Genomic DNA, 18,186 nt, shown 5'->3' on the forward strand with positions numbered 1-18,186 from the left:
CCTCCTCCTCCTCCTCCATCTCCTCCTCCATCTGCTCCTCTTCCATCGCCTCTTGTGAAAGACTTTATTCTTGGAGCTGCTTTGGTTTACAGAAGTCCTGGGTGGGAGTGAGGAGCTCCCATGAAGCAGGAAATAGTGAGGACCCGGCACAGATGAGTCTTTAACACAAAGATAGGAGGAAAAGGCGCCTTTTAATGATGGTGGCTGCTCAGCAAGTGACTCCAGTGGGACTCGGGAGCCCCGGATAGAAGTTTGCTGTTCCTCCTCACCCTCTTTTTACATCTATGAGGCCGAATTCCACTGGAGTTCCCATGAATACAGCTAGCAGGATTTGCCCAGAGCAGAGTGGCAGGGTGGGCAGAGGGCAGAGCAAAGAGCTGTGTGGTGACAGATGCCAGAGTCATCATGGTAACTCAGCGCATTGCACAAAGAGCACAGTCCCCCGCTGGCCCACAGCTGCCCAGGTCCAGGAGGGCCGTCTGCGCTCCCCTGCAGCCCCTCTCCTGCCCTCACCTCCCTGTAATCTGCCTGTCAGGTCGGTCTGGGCTGAGCCCTATCCAGCTGCCCTGGGCTGGGCCCGAGGCCCCTGATGGAGGTGCCCCACCCTGTCACCCTCCTGCCCGCAGCCCCCGTGGCCCTGGGTTCTCCCCCAGACAGCTGCCCTTTCCAGACGTCCCCGCATGGGCTCCAGCCTGGTCGCAGCCACCCTGGGACCGAAGAGAGGATGAGCACTTTGGCCCTGGGATCCCGACCCGGCCCTGCGGAGGTGGGGGGGCGGGGGCAGCCCTGCTGTCCCTGTGTGGGTGGCGAAGCGGGGAGACCAGGCAGTGCATTGACAGTGGGGCAGTAGGTTTATCAGTCTTTCCCCTGTACGTTTCCACAGAAACATAGGCACACACGGAGGACTCAAGTTTTGCTGTTTACCATGACCATGAGCAGTAAGGGAGCCGGGCCTGGTGGCGCACGCCTGTCATCCCACCACTGTCAGGAGGCTGAGGCACGAGGATCGCCAGCCTGGGCGACACAGCGCTGCTCCTGGCCACTCTCGCAGGTCCACGCACGCGCTGGCCGCTGACCAACTCCAACAGGGCCGTCCTTTGGGTGGAAGGCGCCTGGCTTAGCAGGAAGGAGTGTGGGGGAGTCGTTTGTGCGTCTCCAATAGAGAAGCAAGCACCTGCTGGGTGAGACCCACGCCCTCTGGCTGTCTCTCTCCCCCCGCACCTGTCCCCCTGTCTCCCTTCTCCCCTGGGTGTGAGAGCAGCAGGAGTCCTCCCGTCTGGGCACAGGCCTGCCCAGGTTTTGTCCGCTGCCCTGGCCGGGCAGGCAGAGGCAGGCAGAGGCTTTGCTATTAGAGGTCTCTCCTTTGTCTGGCGCCTCCCTGGCCGCCCAGCCCTGGGAATGCACAAAGCCCTGGGCTCTGGCCTGATCACCTCATTAGCACCTCTTTCGGTCTTGCCTGAGGGGAAGCTGCCTCAGGCTCAGCCACCCTGGCCGTGACTGCTCCCTCTGGGGGTTCTGGAAAATGGGCCTGCCCAAGGCCCAGGGCTGCAGGCAGGGACACACATTTCCCAGAGGCCTGAGCTTGGGGACTCCGGCCCGCCAGGCTGCGAGGGTCCCACCCTGCGCTGAGTCCCTGGGCCACCGCGGGTCCCCAGCTCCCTCCGGGTCCCCTGCTCTGCACACCTGTGGTGCTCCGTGGCCCCGCTGGACGGAGCCGGCCTGACTCTGGCCTCCAGGGAATAAGTGAGACAGAAGACGCAGAATCTCTCTGTGACTCTGGGCTGGATTGTTTCTGGTCCCGGGCATCCACGCAGGGCCTCAGGCTTGGCAGGCAGGCGCTGCGCCCCTGAGCTAGTTCCCCGGCCCAGGACTTTTTTAAACGTGGGTTTGCTGTACTTTTTCCAGTCCCCAGTGCCAGAGACTGACAGGCACCGTTCCGGTTGGGGGCTTCCTGCCTGCACGCTGCACCCTGCGCTCTGCACCCCGGGGACGCTGGCCTCCCTGCCCCTTTGCTGCCCCGGCCCGGCCTCCCAGACACGGCTGCGATATTGACTTCCTGGGCCTCCCCTCGGTCCGGTCCCGCTGGAGCTTTGCTCGGGGCCACACTGTGGGCGCCCAGCACTGCCCAGCACCTGCCCTCCCGGGAGCGGACGGCCCAGGGCGCAGACTCGCGGTGACCTCGCGCCTCGTGCGTGTGACCTCGCGCCTCGTGCGTCGTCGCCTCCCCGGTGCACCCGTGTGAAGGACGCGCTTTCTAGACTTTGGAGCCTGTGGTTTCCGTCCCTTCCGTGCGGCCCGACCCTCTTCCCGGGCGTCATTTCTGGTGCCACTGCTGTCCCGTGCCGCGCGTCTCCCCTTCACGCTGGATTTCATGGGAACGCGTGAGAGCCCTGGGGTGGGTGGAGGATCCCTGCGGTGAGGTCCCCCGCTGACAGCCGCGTGACCCGTGCTCCAGGACGGGGCCACCCCGACCAGAACCAACCGCTCATTTTAGGGAGCTGTGTTGCTGGACCAGAGGGCCTGGGGCCAACGCAGCCCGGCCTTGGGGCCTGGGGAGCCATGTTGATGGTCCGGAGGATGACTGCATTTGAGTGCCTAGATTTTTTGCTTATTATTTTTTGAGACAGGGTCCTGCTATGTAGCCCAGGCTGGCCGCGAACTCGTGGCAGTCCTCCTGCCCCAGCCTCCCAAGTGCCGGAATTACAGTCGTGCGCCACCGCGCCCGGACAGGACACATAGATTTTGGTCCATGAATAAATGTAGGCTGCTGTACAGGAAACAGTAAGACATCCCCTGAAAAACAAGCCCTGCTCTGTTTCTAGAGCAAAAAGTATTAGAAGACCAAGTCTTATTTCCAGGGAAACGCGGTATTAGCAAACGCGGGTATCGGGGGCTGGGGATTTAGCTCAGTGGTGCCAGTGCAAGGTGCTGAGTTCGATCCCCGGTATCAGAAGAAGAAAAGAAAGCAGACACCGTGGATCTCGGGATGGGCACTGCTGTCAGTGGGCCTGCCTGGCCCCCACACCCCTCTGCCTGAGCACAGCGGCCTCACTGCACCCCAGCTCAGGCCCTAGTTAAGGGTCCCCCTTGCCTGTCGGCGTCTGTCCAGGTGTTGTGCGTGGTGCTGGCCCTCGGAGGGGAGCAGGCCTGGCGCCCCTCCTGCACGCGTGTTAGTCCTCATGGTGCCGGCCTCCCTGTCCCCTGCCTGTACGTGGGTCTGAACCTTGCCTGGTCTCATGTCAAACAGTGGCCCCCAGAGCCTCCTCCTCACCCCCATGCAGGACACGTGGCCCCCAGCTCCGGCCCTTCCTACTGAGCTGGGCCCCTGCAGTGGCCGGCGTCCCCGGGCCCCCAGCTGCTGATCCTCCTCCACGCTGTCCTGGCCCACGGCTTCCAGCCCCCGGCTGGCCTGAGGCCCGCCATGTACTATTGATGGCTTTTTAAATGTCTTTCAAGAAATAGCTTATCTTCAGGACTTCACATTGTCCCAAACAACTGTTTGGTTGGTTTGTATTTATTTATTTATTTATTTCTTATTTTCTTTGGTACTGGGGATCAAACTTGGGACCACGTGCTTTCACAGAACCACTGAGAACCCCTGAGCTAAATCCCCAGCCCCTGTTTTTATTTGTTTTCAGCAGAGTCTCACTGTGCAGTTCAGGCTGACCTTGAATTCACCGGGATCCTCCTGCTTCAGCCTCCCGCGTGCTGGGATGACAGACTTGCACTACCACACCTGGCCTCAAACAAGTGAAATGTACAGAAATTATACAAGCCAACTCTGTTTTCCTCAAATATTAACATCTCACAGCATTTCATTTTCGTGATAGTTTATTTCTTTAGAAAAACCAAAGTAGATGTACATAGCCGTAGCACACACAGGCACTGTTGCACACACAATCCCCCAGCACCAATACTGACTGATGCACACGTGCATTCCAAATGTGCACACACACATTGTTGTTTGCCTTTCACTACAAAGGCTGTAGAAGTTGAGGAACAGCCTAACAGGGTCCAGGAGAGACCAAGGGAAGAGCATGGCGCCAGAGGGGAGGGAGGCGCCCACTTCCCAGGAGGACAGAAAATCTCCCGCCAGCACCCAGTTCTGTCTCAGAGCCCAGGTTGCTTTCCCTGGGCCCCAAGAACTGATTCCCCAGTAACTGAAGCAGAGTGACGCCAGGCTGCGGTCTTCTTGGGGTGGAGGTCCTGAGAAGTCCCGAGCTGAGTGTGAGCTCCCTGAGGCCCTCCTGGGCTCCTCTGCCCTCAGCAATTAGGGAGCAATGCTTGATGGGGCTTGGTGTTCAGATTTATACCCAGAACAGTTTATTAGAACAGGGGGACAAGAAAGTAGGGGATGGGAAAAACCCTTGAACACTCACGGAACTGCCTCCCCTGTTCTACCTCATCTCTTGTCAGGAAGGTGGAGGATTTGTAGAACTGGTAAAGTCTGGTCCCTTTGCACTCTGGGGGGGCAGTGGTCTCCTCTGAGGACCTCTTAGAACTGGGGTGTGGGGTGTGCAGTGGGTGCATGGTTCTCCATGCCCGCTCCGGTGTGGTTGTACTGCTAGTGACTTACTGTACCTGCAAACGCAGGGCTTCACCCGTGTGTGTCCGCTGATGCGGGATTGAGGTGTGACTTATGGCTAAACCCTCACCTGCACTCCCTGCACACGTAGGGCTTCTCCCCTGCTTGTGTCCGCTGGTGCTAGCGGAGGGATGACTTACCTGCTCGGCGCTGGGCGGAACCCGCGCGGGGACGGGTCTCTGCCCACGGGGACGCCGCTGCGTGGCTGCTGTCCCGCCCTGGCCCCCGTCCTTCTGGAGTGGGGCCCCGTGAGCATGGCCTGAAAACCATTCAACTATTTATTCGAAATACAAACGCCAGAGCCGCCCGCCGGCACCCATCGGGGCCCATCCGTGCCCACCAGGTCCCTGTGGCCTCTGCCTGCGCCCAGCGTGTCCGCCCCGAACTGCGTCTCTGAGCCGCGCCCAGCTTCCGCCCCATGGGGCTCAGCTCCACCTCCTCAGACCTGCAAGGTGACAGCGTGGCGGGGATCCCGCGCAACCACAGCGGGCCGTCCGTGGGGCCGGGGCCTGAGCGTCACAGGGATAGCGGCGCCTCGGGTGGTCCCGACTCAGCTGCCTCCATGTGTGGCCCAGGGTGCCGTGGTCGGGAGAGCGGCCTAAATCAGCCTCCCACGCTGTAGCCAGAAGGGACGGAATAGAGTGGCCAGGGCCAGGCCCGAGTCCCACCCTGGGGTGTCGGTGAGGGATGGTGGGACACGTCCTGTCCCTCCTGTGCCCACACTGACCCGTCCTCCCAGGCGTCGCCCGCCACCTCCTCGGCCCCAGGATGTCATACCCCTGGGGGGTGAACTGCTCCCAGTCGGAGAGCTCGGGACCGTCGCCGACGCCATCCTGGGGGACACGCGAGGAACAAGCGTGTGTCGAAATGGGACTGCAGGGACCTGCGCGGGGCGGGGGGGGGGGGCTGCGGGGCGGGCCTCACCCTGAGCAGGGCCCTCTGCTCCCGCTGCTGGCTCTCCAGGTACTTCTCCACGTTGAAGAAGGTGTGGAAGAAGGCGCAGGCCATCCCGCAGCGCTTCAGGTCCCGCAGCTTGACACCCACCCCACCCCCCCACCCCCCGATGGGCGGCCGGGCAGGCGGCGGTGCTGGGCTCCTAGGTCCCCGTGCCCGCGCGAGTGGGCGGTGATGGGGTCCCCCGCGACCCGCCTCATGTCCCCTCCATTCCCCGAGTCCCCGCCCCGTGTCCACCGCGCCCCTCACCTGGGCAGCGCGGCCACGCCAGGTCCAGCACCTGGCACGCGCAGTCCTCAAAGGGCAGCGGCTCGATGCCCATGGGGTCCAGCCCGCGGCTCTGCTCGGCGTAGAACTCGAGCTCGAACATGGACTGCGCTCCGTCCCCGTCCAGGTCCATGCAGCGGAACCAGTACTCGATGCTGCGGGCCAGGCCGGGTCAGCGGGGCTGGGCTGGGAAAGACCCCGGACCCAGGCCCCGGGCGGGCGCACGAACCTGGTGGGTGTGGTCTTGTCCTCCTTGGCAATGAGGAACCACAAGAAGTCTGAGTAGCTCAGTAGCTCGTCCTGCTGCACGCGCCGGCCTCTGCGGACGGACGCCACAGACTCACGGGTCTGGCCATGCCCGCGGGCAGGGGCGGCTTCTGGGGCACAGCCCCCGGTCCCCCCTCAGGGACCAGGGCGGCATTGAGGGTCGGGCTCCATCCCTGCGCCGGACTCGGGACCTACCTACCGAGTGATGGCATCAGAGAAGATCTGATCATCCGGCTGCAGATGGCCAGGTGAGGCCCGGGGACCCCATCTGGACGGGATGGAAGGGGCCACAGAGGGCAGGGCCGTTGCGGGAACGGGCGGCTGGCTCAGGGCAGGGGCTTGGGGACGGCCCGGGCGCAGGGGCGCGGGGACCCCGAGGGACAGGAACGCGCTGTGGCCTCCGTACCCCTGGCCGCCTCCCACCCCTGCGCCTCGCGGCCGCCGGCGCACCATGGTCCTTGTGCCGCGGCAAGTCCTGCGCGTCAATGAGCAGGTCGTGGTCGGTGTCCATTCCCAGAACTTGCAGTAGATGTGGTTAGAAATGCTCATAGGAGAAGAACCCGGGCAGCTGGTTGATGTCCGCCTCCTCCAGCAGAGCAACGTTCTGCGGGGCAGCAGGGCCGGGCGCTGTCACCCGAGGACACCGCCAGGCTCAGGCGCGGACAGGGACGCCTGGGGGAGGCTCTGCACCACCTCCTCTTCCTCCATTTCCTCCTCCTCCTCCTCCTCCTCCTCCTCCTCCTCCTCCTCCTCCTCCACCACCACCACCTCCTCCTCCTCCTCCTCCTGCTCCTCCTTCTCCTCCTCCTCCACCACCACCACCTCCTCCTGCAGTGAGAGCCAGCCGAGCCCTTCTCCCCAGCTGCCGCCTGCTCCGCTTCAGCCAGCTCAGGGCTCTGCAAGCAGATCTCCCACCTGTCATCCGTGCCTCTGGTAGACAATTTATCCTCCCGGGCCGGCATCTCTCCCAGGGCAAGAATCTCTGCCTCCACCAGAACTGACTACCAACGCGTGCGTAAGACTGAATGGCCCAGAGTTCTGAGACAATGCACATCTGAGTGTAGGGAAATATTCACGGTTATCCCAGCGCTCTGGGAGGCCGAGGCAGGACATTCACAAGTTCTCATTGTGCCCAGATGAGTTGGGAACTTAGCAACCCCCTGTCTCAAAATAGAAAAAAAAATCTGAAAGGGCTGGGGATGTGTCAGTGGTCTCTCTAAAGGGAGACCTGAGACCCCAGACAGCATTGACCTTTAAAGAAAGAAAAGGAGACAGCCTGGGGGATGATCAGCAGTTCATTTCTCCAACACTGTTCGACAGTCACAAAGGAAAGAGGCAAGGGTTTTATACATGCAGGAAAGCAGCTTAGTTATTCTGCTATCATCTTTCTGATTTTAACCTCTGATGACAAGTGACTTTAAGTGACTCATAAAAGCTACAGGAGAATTTACAAGTCCCTCGTTTCTGTTCACCGATCCCATACATCAAAGAGCACACCGCAGCCCTCTTCTTATTAGATGGTATCAATGTGTACTTCCATCATTTGGCAGAGGTACAGATTCTCCTGGAGATTAAATTCTCCAAAGGTGAAATGTTGGCCCCCTTTTCCCTATGCATGTGTCGTGTTGACAGATATCCCAAACTGTGTCTTACACTGGGCTGGCTCTTCCTCCCTTGCACACAACGTAAATAAGTAGCATCCTTTCCCAGGAGCGTTGCCTCTGTGTGTTGTTTAGCTTAGGCTTTTATCGACCCAATAGAAAATCCCTCCCTCAGTAACTCTAGAATTTGCCCAGCTGCTTTTCCTCCCTTACAAACATCCCGATTCCACTCACATTTACAATTAAGAAATTACCCAGAAAACAAAGCCATAACAAGATGCATTCATTTGCTTGTGGTACGCGGCAGTCAGTAGGCAAATTCCCAAGCCAAGAAAAAATCATGGTCCATCAGATGCTCTTGGCCTCATTCCCTGTGAAATTCAGGGCCAAGAGGACTGGATGATCATTGCAGGTTTGTTAGAAGATAGTCAAGCTTTGCAGAAGACGTGGATAAACTGATGTGCTGTCTATGCCTTTCTGCACAAGTGCTATCACTAATGTTTGGTATTTGTCTGTGTGTGTGTGTGCACGTTTCTACTCTCCCTTTCCTTTAAATGCTTAATGTCCAATCCTGCAGGCCCTACCCTCATGAACTCAACTTATTATAGTGTCTTCCCAAAGACTTGATCTCAAAACCCTAGAAATGGTTTCTACTCATTCAACACAACAAAATGGTGATTAAACTCCGACATGAGTATCCCCCGGGATAAATGATGTTCAAGGCATTGCATCCCATATTTCAGGTCTCACACACAAACACACACACACACACACACACACACAATTAGCTTGCCTAAGGCTAACAGCTAGGAATGAAAACATAATCAGTGTATTTTTTCCATCTCAGGTTCGACAATGCCCTCTCAGATGAGGAACAGTTGACTGAAGTTCAAACCTTGCTCTCTTAGACCATCAAACCTAATGAGCCCCACCAACATGGCACACTCCATCTCTCTTTCTCCTTCTATAAGTCGGCATTACTCCTGAGTTTCCTCTGTCCCTTTCAAACCCTCAACTAAGTTTTCCACCTTTTCTTGGTTCATTCCCTACTAAACAATTCAGAATTTCTCTTCTTTGATCCACTACTGCACATGCACACAAAAAGTCCAAATTCTCATATATCTTTAACTTCCCTGTAAAAACCTGAGTGGACTCAAGTGAACCAGTTCATAACAAGGCTACCGTGGCCCCCATCTTTACATGAAATACTTCCACAGCTAAACTGGCTTTACAAACCATCCATGAATAGGTCATGCTTTTATGTCTAATCTTCCTTAGTCCCTAGCAGAATGTTTGCATTGTCACCACATTACCTTAAAAATGTTTTAATTTGGGTAGTCTTTCTGTACATCTTTTCTTTTTACCAGTGCATATTTGTAATATAGATTACCGAGTTTCACTTTGTCAGATTTTAACATGCATGTAACATATTTTAATCACTTTTACTCCCCCTCATCCCTCAACCCCATTTATGGCTTTGGGTGTTGCAATGCATATAACATATTTTAATATATTTTACTCACATCAGCCTCCTCTATTACTCCATAGAACAAGAAGCTTCTCTGCAGTCCCTTCTCATCCACCCACTGCAAACCTGGGCACTGGCACTGGTGCTGGGGAACTGCTGGAGTCTCAAAGACAGGCCTTACTGCTTCTGTTTATGGAATACTTCATGCTTTTTGGACTGGATGTGTATTATCTCATTTATCAGTGGCAAAAATTCACTGAGTCCTTACCAAGTGCTTCGCATGTTATCTGCAAGCTAGCTGAAGGAGACAGATTTCCAAAGGTTTAGTAGCAAGTACAGTACAAGGTCACATTGCTGGTTGTGGACCTAGATTCCCTTAGCTTCCGAGTCCGAGTTACTTGTAATCCCACTTGGCCTCTACCAATCTTAGGAACACACAGTAACCCCTTATGTGTAAATAATGCACTCCTTCGCCAAGTAGTTACCAGATTGATTGATTGATTGATTGATTGATTGATTGATTGATTTACCTTAGTTTCTATCCAATCCCTCAGACACGACAGGGCTTTATTTTTGAGATCAAACATACAAGACTTTAAGATCTGTCTATTTAGGGGTTCAGGACTGGAACTGGAGCTGGAACTGCCTGGCTTCAACTTGGATTCAAACCCTCCAGAAGAGAGCATCCCAGGGAGACATTGCCTGACACCCCTGTCTCCATCCCCGAACTGTGCTACCCCAGAGCAAGCCAAAAAGCAGGAGATTGAAAGGAGACAGTAAAAAGAAATAAAGGGGGCGAGCTGGGTGTGGTGGCACATGCCTGTAATCCTAGCACTGAGGCCAAGGCAGGAGGATTGCTTCAAGTTCGAGGCCAGCCTGGGCTACATAGTTCAAGGTAATCCTGAGCTACATACTGAGATGCTGTCTCAAAAAACAAGGAGCAGGAGAAAAAGAAGGAAAAGAAATAGAAATAGAAATAAAGGGGAAAACCGGAGAAGAACACTCAATGGATCCATAAGAAGGGAGACAAAACGGAAGCTTGAGGAGAAATAGATAGCAAATGACATTTATCAAAGCTAAACAAATGTTAGACTAGGAGAAATAGGGACCCATTACAGATTAAAAGGGGAAATTTCATTTTATTTCTTTAGACAGAATCTTTCCATGCAGTTCAGGCTGGCCTTGAATTCACTATGTAACCTAGGTTGGCCTTGGAACTCGAAGTGTTCCTCCTGCCCCAGCCACTCAAATGCTGGGATTGCAGGAGTGTATCACCATGCCTTCATTTCATTTGATGCAGAAAAACAGTCTGTCTCTTGATTAAAAAAAATTGGGCCAGATGTGGTGGTGTACATATGTAATCCTTGTCTGAAAAAAAATTTTTTTTAAGTCACACAGAAAGAAAATCCTATAAGTAGGTAAAAGACATTTTCAAAACACATCACCATAATGGTGAAAAGTTGAAAGTATTTCTCTTAAAATGAGGTTCAAGGCAAAGATGGCTGCTCTCAATAATCCTTGTCAATACCATAATGGGTTTTAGTCAGTCCAATAAAGAAAAATACATAAAGATTGGAAAGAAGCAAGAATGTCAGTATTTGCAAATGAAATTATTGCATGTATAGCAAGCTTAAAACAAAAATTCAGATAGAATTAGTGAGATTAGCAAGGCAAATATGGCAAAATATATATACAAAATCAGTTTCATTTCTGTCATCAGCAACACCTCTTAGAAAGTGTAACTTTAGGTGGGTGTGGTGGCACATGCCTGTGATCTCAGCATTCAGGAGGCTGAAGCAGGAAGGTTGCCTTGAGTTTGAGGCCAGCCTGGGCTACATAGTGAGTTCAAGGCCAGCATGAACTGCATAGTGAGACCCTGACTCACTAAAACAGACAGACAGAAAGCAAGTGTACCTTTAAATATTGTACTATTTCATTATATGAATATATACACGACAAAATCAAACTGTACTCTTAATTTGTGTACTTTATCTTGAACCTCAATACAAATTTTAATTTAAAAATGTACTATTTACAACAGAAAAAAATATAGAACACTTAAGAATAAATTTTTAGGGCTGGGGATTTAGCTCAGTGGTTTCACTGCCTGCTGTGCAAGCGCAAGGACCCAAGTTCAATCCCTGGTACCAAAAAAAAAATTCCCTCTAAATATTTTTATATATTATATATATTTTATATATTTTTTATATTTAATTGGCTTTTTTTTTCAGTACCAGGGATTAAACTCAGGACCTTGAGCTTGCAAGGCAGGTGTGTTGCCACTGAGCTAAATCCCCAGCCCGAGAATGAATTTTGTTTGAGACAGCGTCTTGGTATGTGGTTAAGGCTGGCCCTGAATTCACTATATATCCCCGACTGTCATCAAACTTGAGGTGATACCCCTCCCTCAGCCTCTCAAGTGCTGGGATTACAGGCATGCACCACCACTCCTGCCTTGGAATACATTTAGCAATCAATTTTTACACTTTGGTGGAGAAAATAATGAGATACCAAATAAAATCTAAATAAAGGGAAATACATACTCTGCACATGAAGAGGAAGAAAATATTGTGAAAAAAGCCACTTTTGGCCTGGGGATGTAGCTCAGTGGAGCTGCTGCCTGCCTTGAAAGGGCAAGGTCCTGAGTTCGATCCTGGGTACCAAAAAAAAAGCCACTTTCCCCTCAATTCTTTGGTATTGGCCCAGGGCAGTGGCAGAGGCTCCTGTGCCTGGTCCTGCTAGAGTCTCTCTAGTCTGTCCACCTCAGGACCATTCTGAGTGGAACATCCCTGGGTAGTCCCTTCCCTTTCTTCAGAGTCACCCTGCAAGATGGACGTGCGGGTTCTTACCTGGAAAGTGTGTTCTTGGAACCCATGTCCCCTTCTCCCTGTTTTCTGCCTGGTTTCTCTAGCAGATCCCTTTTCTCCTGTCCACCCCTTCACAGGCCATCCCAGAGGTGGCAAGGTGCACTGTGATGTTACCTTCACTAGCCCGTGGTAGAGGAACTATGGAGGCAGGAGATTAAGGCATGGCAGGAGATTAAGGCATGGCAGGATGGCTGGAAAGCAGGATGTGACCTGGGCCAGAACAGAGCCTGAACACTAGGACGTGACCTGTCAATCACAGCCATATGCATGGGCAGAATAACTTCTGCTGGGCCGGATTTTGAGTGTAAAGGATGGTGGCCATTGAGTTTGCCACCACTGCAAGTTTACCCATCCTGCTTGCAGGGAGTATCTCTTCTTAGAACAGTTTGTTTGTTTTTAGTATTGGGGGTCGAACTCGGGTCCTTGTGCTTGCTAGGCAGGCAGCGGAAGCACTGAGCTAAGTTCCTGGTGAGGCCATTTCTCTTCTTGCCCTTCTGTTTTTCTTCTCTTTTCTTCACTCTTTGCTTTTCTTCCTTTGCTTTAAATAAAAGTTGAGTTCACCTCTTCATTGGTCGTCCCACCCAATATTTTGGGCAAGACAGAAGGAGCCTGGAATCACTGGACACACAGCTCAATCCCTGGCCCACTAGATCCATGTATCTTTCACCATGCACTAAACTAAAATCAAAATGGATCAAAGACCTAAATATTGAAACAAAAACACTAAAACTGCTGGAAAATAGAATATGTAGAATGCTTGAAGACATTGGTGTAGGCAAAAACTTTATGAACAAAACCCAAATCACAGAGGAAATATCACAAAGAATCAACAACTGGGATCTCATCTTATTAAAAAGCTTTGCACAGCAAAAGAAATCACCAACAGAGTGAAGAAGAGTCAACCTACAGTGTGGCAAAAAAAAATATTTTTTTTTTGAGTACTGTACCAGGGATGGAACTCAGGACCTTATGCTTGTGAGGCAGGCAATGGAACCACTGAGCTAAATCCCTGGTCCTTGGCAAAAAAAATTTGCCAGCTGTTTCTCCAATTACTAATATCTAGAATGTATAAAGAATTCAAAAAATCAAACTCTCCAGTTTAAAGACCCATTTCAAAAATGGGCATGAATAGACACTTCTCAGATGAAGAAGTAGAAACAGCAAATAAATACATGAAAAAATATTCAACATCACTGGTCATTAGAGAGATGAAAATTAAAACAATGCTGAGATTCCACCTCACTCCAGAAAGAATGGCTGCTATCATGAAATCAACCAATAACAAATGCTGGCAGGGCTGTGGGGAAAGAGGAACCCTGCTCCACTGCTGGTGGGAGTGTAGACTGGTGCACGCACTGTGGTAATCAGTGTGGAGATTCCTCAAAGAACTAAACCTAGGGCCAGGGATTTAGTTCAGTTGTTCTGGCACCTGCCTCGCAGGTGCAAGGTCCCAAGTTCGATCCCGGGTTTAAAAAAAAAAAAAAGAACTAAACCTAGAGGTTCCATTGGACTCGGCTATTTCTCTTCTTGCTATCTTCCCAAAAGAATTAAAAGCATCATACTAGAGTGATATATACACACCCATGTTTATAGTGGCATAATTTGTTATAATTAAATCTTGGAAATAACCCAAATGCCCATCAACCAATGAATGGATAAATAAGACATTTTTGCTTTGTTTTGTTTTATACGATGGAGTACTACTGTACCATAGAGAAGGATAAGTTTGACACATCTAACTAAATGGATACACCTTCAGGCCGTACTCAAGTGAAATAAATGGGACAAACGTGTTCCAATACTGCATTATTTTTCTGGAGTGAGAAACTGAAAGTGTAAATAAGGACCAAAACGCACAATAGATATTGGGAAATTGGAAGCAAATGTCCTAATGAGTCACGAAATAAGGGAGAGGGGAGGGGGAAAGGAAAGAAGGGAGGAGAAAAAGAAGTATAGATGGAAAAAATGGGGGGGGGGCAGGCATGGTGGCAGATGCCTATGATCCCAGCACTCAGAAGGCCGAGTAGGGGATTGTGAGTTTGAGACCAGCTTGGGCTACATAGTGAGTTCAAGGCCAGATTGACCTATATAGCAAAATCCTATCTTAAAGAGTAAAATAAGGGCCAAGGATTTAGCTCAGTGGTTCTGCTGCCTTTCTCGAAAGCACAAGGTCCCGAGTTCGATCTTTGGTGCCAAAATAAAATAGCCACGTGTAGTGGTGCACACCTATAATCCCAGCACTTGGGAGGCTGAGGCAGGAGGATCACATTGAGTTGGAGGCCAACCTGGTCTACATAGTGAGTCCAAGGGCAGCATGAACTACATAGCGAGACCCTATCTCAAAAAACACAACACAAAACAAACCAAAAACCCTTCTGTCTCTCTTAGGCGGAAGCTTTCTTTTTCCCAATAAACTTTTCCTACTCTTGAAAAAAGAGAAAGAGAGAGAATCACTTGATTTAACGCTGTTTAAAAATAGAATAAAATAAAAGAGTTTTATTTCAGCTCATGTTTTCAGAAGTTTTAGTCCGGTCCACAGTCGCTAGTCCCTGTTGCTTTGGGCCAGCAGCTGCACAGTACCTGGTAAGGGAAGCGCCAGGCAGAGGTCAGAGGGAGGGGGTCTAGGTTCTTGTACCTCCTCCAAGGCCACACTCCCGGTGACCTCACTTACACCCATGAGGCCCTGCCTCCTAAAGTGCCCTCCACCCCTCAGTCACACTCAGGCTGCTGACAAGCCCGTTAGCACATGGGCTTTGGGGGGACATTAAGTTCCAAACCATAACAGAGGTCGGGTGTGTGAAGTGATGGAGGCAGCCCAGCACAGCGTGCATAACCTGGACAGCAGCAGGCCAGAGCTGAGCCCCACCGTGTGGCGAAGCACAGGGGCTAAAGCACAAAACAGTCCGGGAGGGCAGGACTGGAGAGGTAAGGGGAGCACATGCTTTACTTGGGGACAGACACAAAAGGTAGTGGTGTGCAGGGCCTGATGGTGAATGCCCGTGGCCCCGGCTGCCCGGGAGGCTGAGGCAGGATGACCGTTGTGAGTTGAGGCCATCCTGAACTACATAGTGAGACCCTGTCTCAAAAACAAAAACAAAAAAAATTTTTAAAAACCGAAAGTGTAGAGGAAGCTGTCTCCTATAAAACTGTCAGTTGGCCTCTGTACTCCCGGACGGAAAGGTGAGCGTAGATGCTTGTGCTGTGTGTGCTGGGGCACGGGGCAGCCTGCTGGGCCTCCTGGATGCTTTGCCCTGCATGGTGTCCACCAGCTCGGGGTTGTGGCTGGCTCAGGCACTCAGCCTTGGTCCTGACTGCTCGAGCTGGGGACCCAATCAAAACCTCAGCACTGTAAGAGGCAAAAGTATTTTAATCGGTCGGTAAGTCATTAACCACGCTAATAAGGCCTCGTTCTCCGAATTAGCTCAGTCAACTAGCAGACAAAGGCACGCAGGCTGCACAGCGGCTCACACCGGAGACAAGGTTCTGTGGTAAGACAATTGCTAAACAAGCCTTCCTGAATTATGGCCCCCGGAAGCCAAAAGGCCATAGATACCATACACGGACACCAAAAATAAGAGCGGGGAAGGGTGAAAGGGGAGGGGGAGACAGACCGAGAACCCCGGATCGAGGCCCGGACCTGGGGAGGGACTCCTGCGGGTTAGGAGTGAAAGCACGCAGCGTCTCGAAGAGCAGAGCAGAGGAGAGATCGCAGCCTCGCTGTCGCTGCCTCCGGTGTCCAGTGCTTCGCAGGGCCTGGACAAGTAAATCCACTTCGCGCTCTGCCTCCGCCTCCACTGCGATGCCCGGCCTCACCCCCAGCCCCAGTAGGCGGGGCCCAGTGACCAAGACTGGAGCCGGCCCGGACGGGGGTGTCCTCCGTGACTCGGTCAGGGGCTAGCGGCCAGCCGCCGGAGCGATGAGACTAAGTCAAGGGACACGGCCGCCAGCCTGCTGTATGGATCAAAGCTTAAAAGATGCAGCTGCTGCTGGGTAGCAGGGCTGTTGTCCAGCTGCTTGGAAGACTGAGGCACGAGTGCTTGAGCCCAAGAGTTTGAGGCCAGACTTAAATAAAACAATTACAAGATGCAGGGTCTGTGTGAAAAGTCTCCCGCCTACTTCATCTCTCCTCCAAGTGCTTTGCACCTCTGGAGGCAACAAATGCTTTCAATTGCTTCCAAACTTTCTTTTTCTTTCTTCCTCTTTCTCTCTCTTCCTTCCTTCCTTCATTTTTTTCTTCATTTTGAGGCAGGGTCTCCCTTTGTAATTCAGGCTGCCCCTTAAATCATTATGTAGCCCAGGCTGGCTTTGAACTCTGCAATCCTCCTGCCTCAGCCTCCTGAGTGCTGGATCATAGGTGTTCACCACCACACCGGGCTCTCTTCCAAACTTTATTTAAACATGAGATCATTGAAGTAACCTTTGGCAACCTGCTTGGTTTTTTGTTGTTGTTTTTCAATTAATGTTATATTTTTTGAGACCTCTATTTTGAAATCTGTACCTTGAGATGGCCCATTTTGGTTCCGCAAAGTGCTGTCCAATAGGACTTCCTGTGCCAGGTGTGGTGGCACACACTTGTGACACCAGCCCTTGGGAGGCCACCCTGGACTTCACAGTGGGACCCTATCTCAAACCGAAAATTCTAAATCCAATTGTTCCTGGCATATGAGGCCTACTATGACATGCTTTTGTTTTTAATTTATAATTTATTGTGCTTTGAGGTAGGATCTCGCTATGTACTGCAGGCTGCCTTAAACTCAATGTAATCCTCCTGCTTCAGCCTCCTGAGTGTTGGGATTACAGGCATGTGCCAACATGCCTGGGTTAAATTATAATTTTTGCAACATCAGTATATTCACACAGGGCAGGGAATAGAGCTCAGTGGCAGAATGCTTGCTTAGCATACCTATGGCCCTGGGTTTGATTCCCAACACTGCAAACAAAAAAAGATATAGGTAAGGGTATATACATACACATACATGTATACATATATAGGTAGATACACAAATATTTATATTTTTTCACGTTTTTCAAAAGGTAGAAAAAAACTGGGCGCAGTGGCACACGCCTGTAATCAAAGCACTCTGGAAGGATAAGGCAAGAGGATAGCAAATTGAAGCCCAGTCTGGCCAACTTAGCAAGACTCTGCTTCAAAATAAAATAAACAAATAAAATTTGGCTGGCTCTCCACGAGCCCCAGCTTGGCAGCAGGCGGGCTGGCTACCAGAGAACTGGAGCTGGTGTGCACTGGGCATGGGAGTAGGCTTGTTGTCCGCTGGAGAGAGAGAACTTCCACAGTTCATCTGTGTCTACTTAGTCACCTGATTTTTTAGGGCTCTTGTGGTCTTTTTACCACCCCTTGGGAAGCCTGGTGTCCCCGCTCCTTGGGCAGCACAGTGAGTCAGGCTGTTTTGTGTGCATCTGTTAATGCTTGTTACTTTTGACTAAGCAGATCTTTTTACAGTATCCATTCATTATGCAATGCTTCTTAGAAAAGAATCATATAGGACATGTTAATATATGCAACTAATTAAAATGTATAAATTAGTGTAAGAAAAAAAATTAGGCTGGGAACGTAGCTCAGTGTGGAGGCTCTGAGTTCAATCCCCAGCATCTCAAAAAAAAAAAAAAAAAAAAGAAGAGGATTCCACTTGGTCTTGACCTTGGAAGATAAACAGACAAAATTTCTAACACAGAAAGGGTTTCTAATAGCTCAAGGACACAACCCTAGGACACCTTCACTCCCTTTAAAGTTTCTGGCTGAGAAAATCTGAGGCTGCAAAACAATGTACTGTGTGTTCCAGAAGCTGAAGCCAGAGCCTGGCTCCCAAAGTCACTGGGTTGAGCGAGCAAAGAACAAAGTAACATCTGGAAACACTGGGTAACAAACTCACATGGCTTTGGTATTTATGTAAGTTGAAAGTATACTCCCTTTCTCTTTCATGGAAAGGTCACTGTCTTTTTTATTTTGGAATTTTGAGACAGGGTCTCTATGTAGTTGGAGTGGCCTTGAACTCACTATGTAGTCCAGGTTGGCCTCAAATGCACAGGGACCCTCCTGCCCCAGCCTTCAGAGTGTTGGGAAGGAGGATATATATATATATATATATACACACACACACACACATATATATATACCCTCCACATATAAATATATTCCCTCCATATATATATATATAT

At 51.4% G+C, this 18,186-nt stretch overlaps 2 protein-coding genes and 1 long non-coding RNA gene across 7 annotated transcripts; 1 reads left to right on the forward strand and 2 right to left on the reverse strand.

Annotated features, from left to right (window-relative positions):
- The first annotated feature begins 325 nt into the window (after positions 1–325).
- On the forward strand, positions 326–18,160 carry LOC110349546 (uncharacterized). The gene is made up of 3 exons (XR_015448482.1): positions 326–1,181; positions 3,639–14,934; positions 15,431–18,160. It is a non-coding gene; the product is annotated as an uncharacterized LOC110349546 (long non-coding RNA).
- Positions 4,115–5,614, reverse strand: LOC147820466 (uncharacterized). Of its 5 annotated transcripts, XM_087204184.1 has the most exons (5): positions 5,510–5,614; positions 5,363–5,418; positions 4,926–5,030; positions 4,726–4,844; positions 4,115–4,293 (listed from the first exon to the last, which is right to left on the reverse strand). In XM_087204184.1, the coding sequence occupies exons 1-5, from the start codon at positions 5,591–5,593 to the stop codon at positions 4,271–4,273; spliced, it is 387 nt and encodes a 128-aa protein (XP_087060310.1). In that variant the 5' UTR covers positions 5,594–5,614; the 3' UTR covers positions 4,115–4,270. The 5 variants fall into 5 exon arrangements, 4 of the variants coding, with proteins under 4 accessions (XP_087060310.1, XP_087060308.1, XP_087060307.1 ...); XM_087204182.1 differs by lacking the exon at positions 4,926–5,030 and having other exon boundaries at positions 5,031–5,418; positions 5,510–5,608; XM_087204181.1 differs by lacking the exons at positions 4,115–4,293; positions 4,926–5,030 and having other exon boundaries at positions 4,573–4,844; positions 5,031–5,418; positions 5,510–5,608.
- LOC147820467 (serine/threonine-protein phosphatase 2A regulatory subunit B'' subunit beta-like) lies at positions 5,736–6,712 on the reverse strand. Its single transcript, XM_087204185.1, has 4 exons — positions 6,524–6,712; positions 6,269–6,341; positions 6,036–6,125; positions 5,736–5,961 (listed from the first exon to the last, which is right to left on the reverse strand). The coding sequence occupies exons 1-4, from the start codon at positions 6,582–6,584 to the stop codon at positions 5,736–5,738; spliced, it is 450 nt and encodes a 149-aa protein (XP_087060311.1). The 5' UTR covers positions 6,585–6,712.
- Positions 18,161–18,186: the final 26 nt, after the last annotated feature.

The sequence above is a fragment of the Heterocephalus glaber genome, unplaced genomic scaffold, assembly GCF_053883595.1.
Source record: "Heterocephalus glaber isolate CG9 unplaced genomic scaffold, H.glaber_assembly_v1.0 deba00001871, whole genome shotgun sequence".
Lineage (NCBI taxonomy): Eukaryota > Metazoa > Chordata > Mammalia > Rodentia > Bathyergidae > Heterocephalus > Heterocephalus glaber.

Bases quoted from the DNA above. Each gene is read 5' to 3' on its own strand.
- LOC147820466 (XM_087204181.1), bottom strand. From the start codon at position 5,593: ATGGCCTGCGCCTTCTTCCACACCTTCTTCAACGTGGAGAAGTACCTG. The intron at 5,419-5,509 runs GTGAGGCCCGCC...CGTGTCCCCCAG, and splicing joins AGCAGAGGGCCCTGCTCAGG to GATGGCGTCGGCGACGGTCC. The intron at 4,845-5,030 runs GTCTGAGGAGGT...AATGGTTTTCAG, and splicing joins GCCACGCTGTCACCTTGCAG to GCCATGCTCACGGGGCCCCA.
- LOC147820467 (XM_087204185.1), bottom strand. From the start codon at position 6,584: ATGGACACCGACCACGACCTGCTCATTGACGCGCAGGACTTGCCGCGG. The intron at 6,342-6,523 runs GTGCGCCGGCGG...CATCCCGTCCAG, and splicing joins GCCGCGGCACAAGGACCATG to ATGGGGTCCCCGGGCCTCAC. The intron at 5,962-6,035 runs GTTCGTGCGCCC...CCTGGCCCGCAG, and splicing joins GACAAGACCACACCCACCAG to CATCGAGTACTGGTTCCGCT.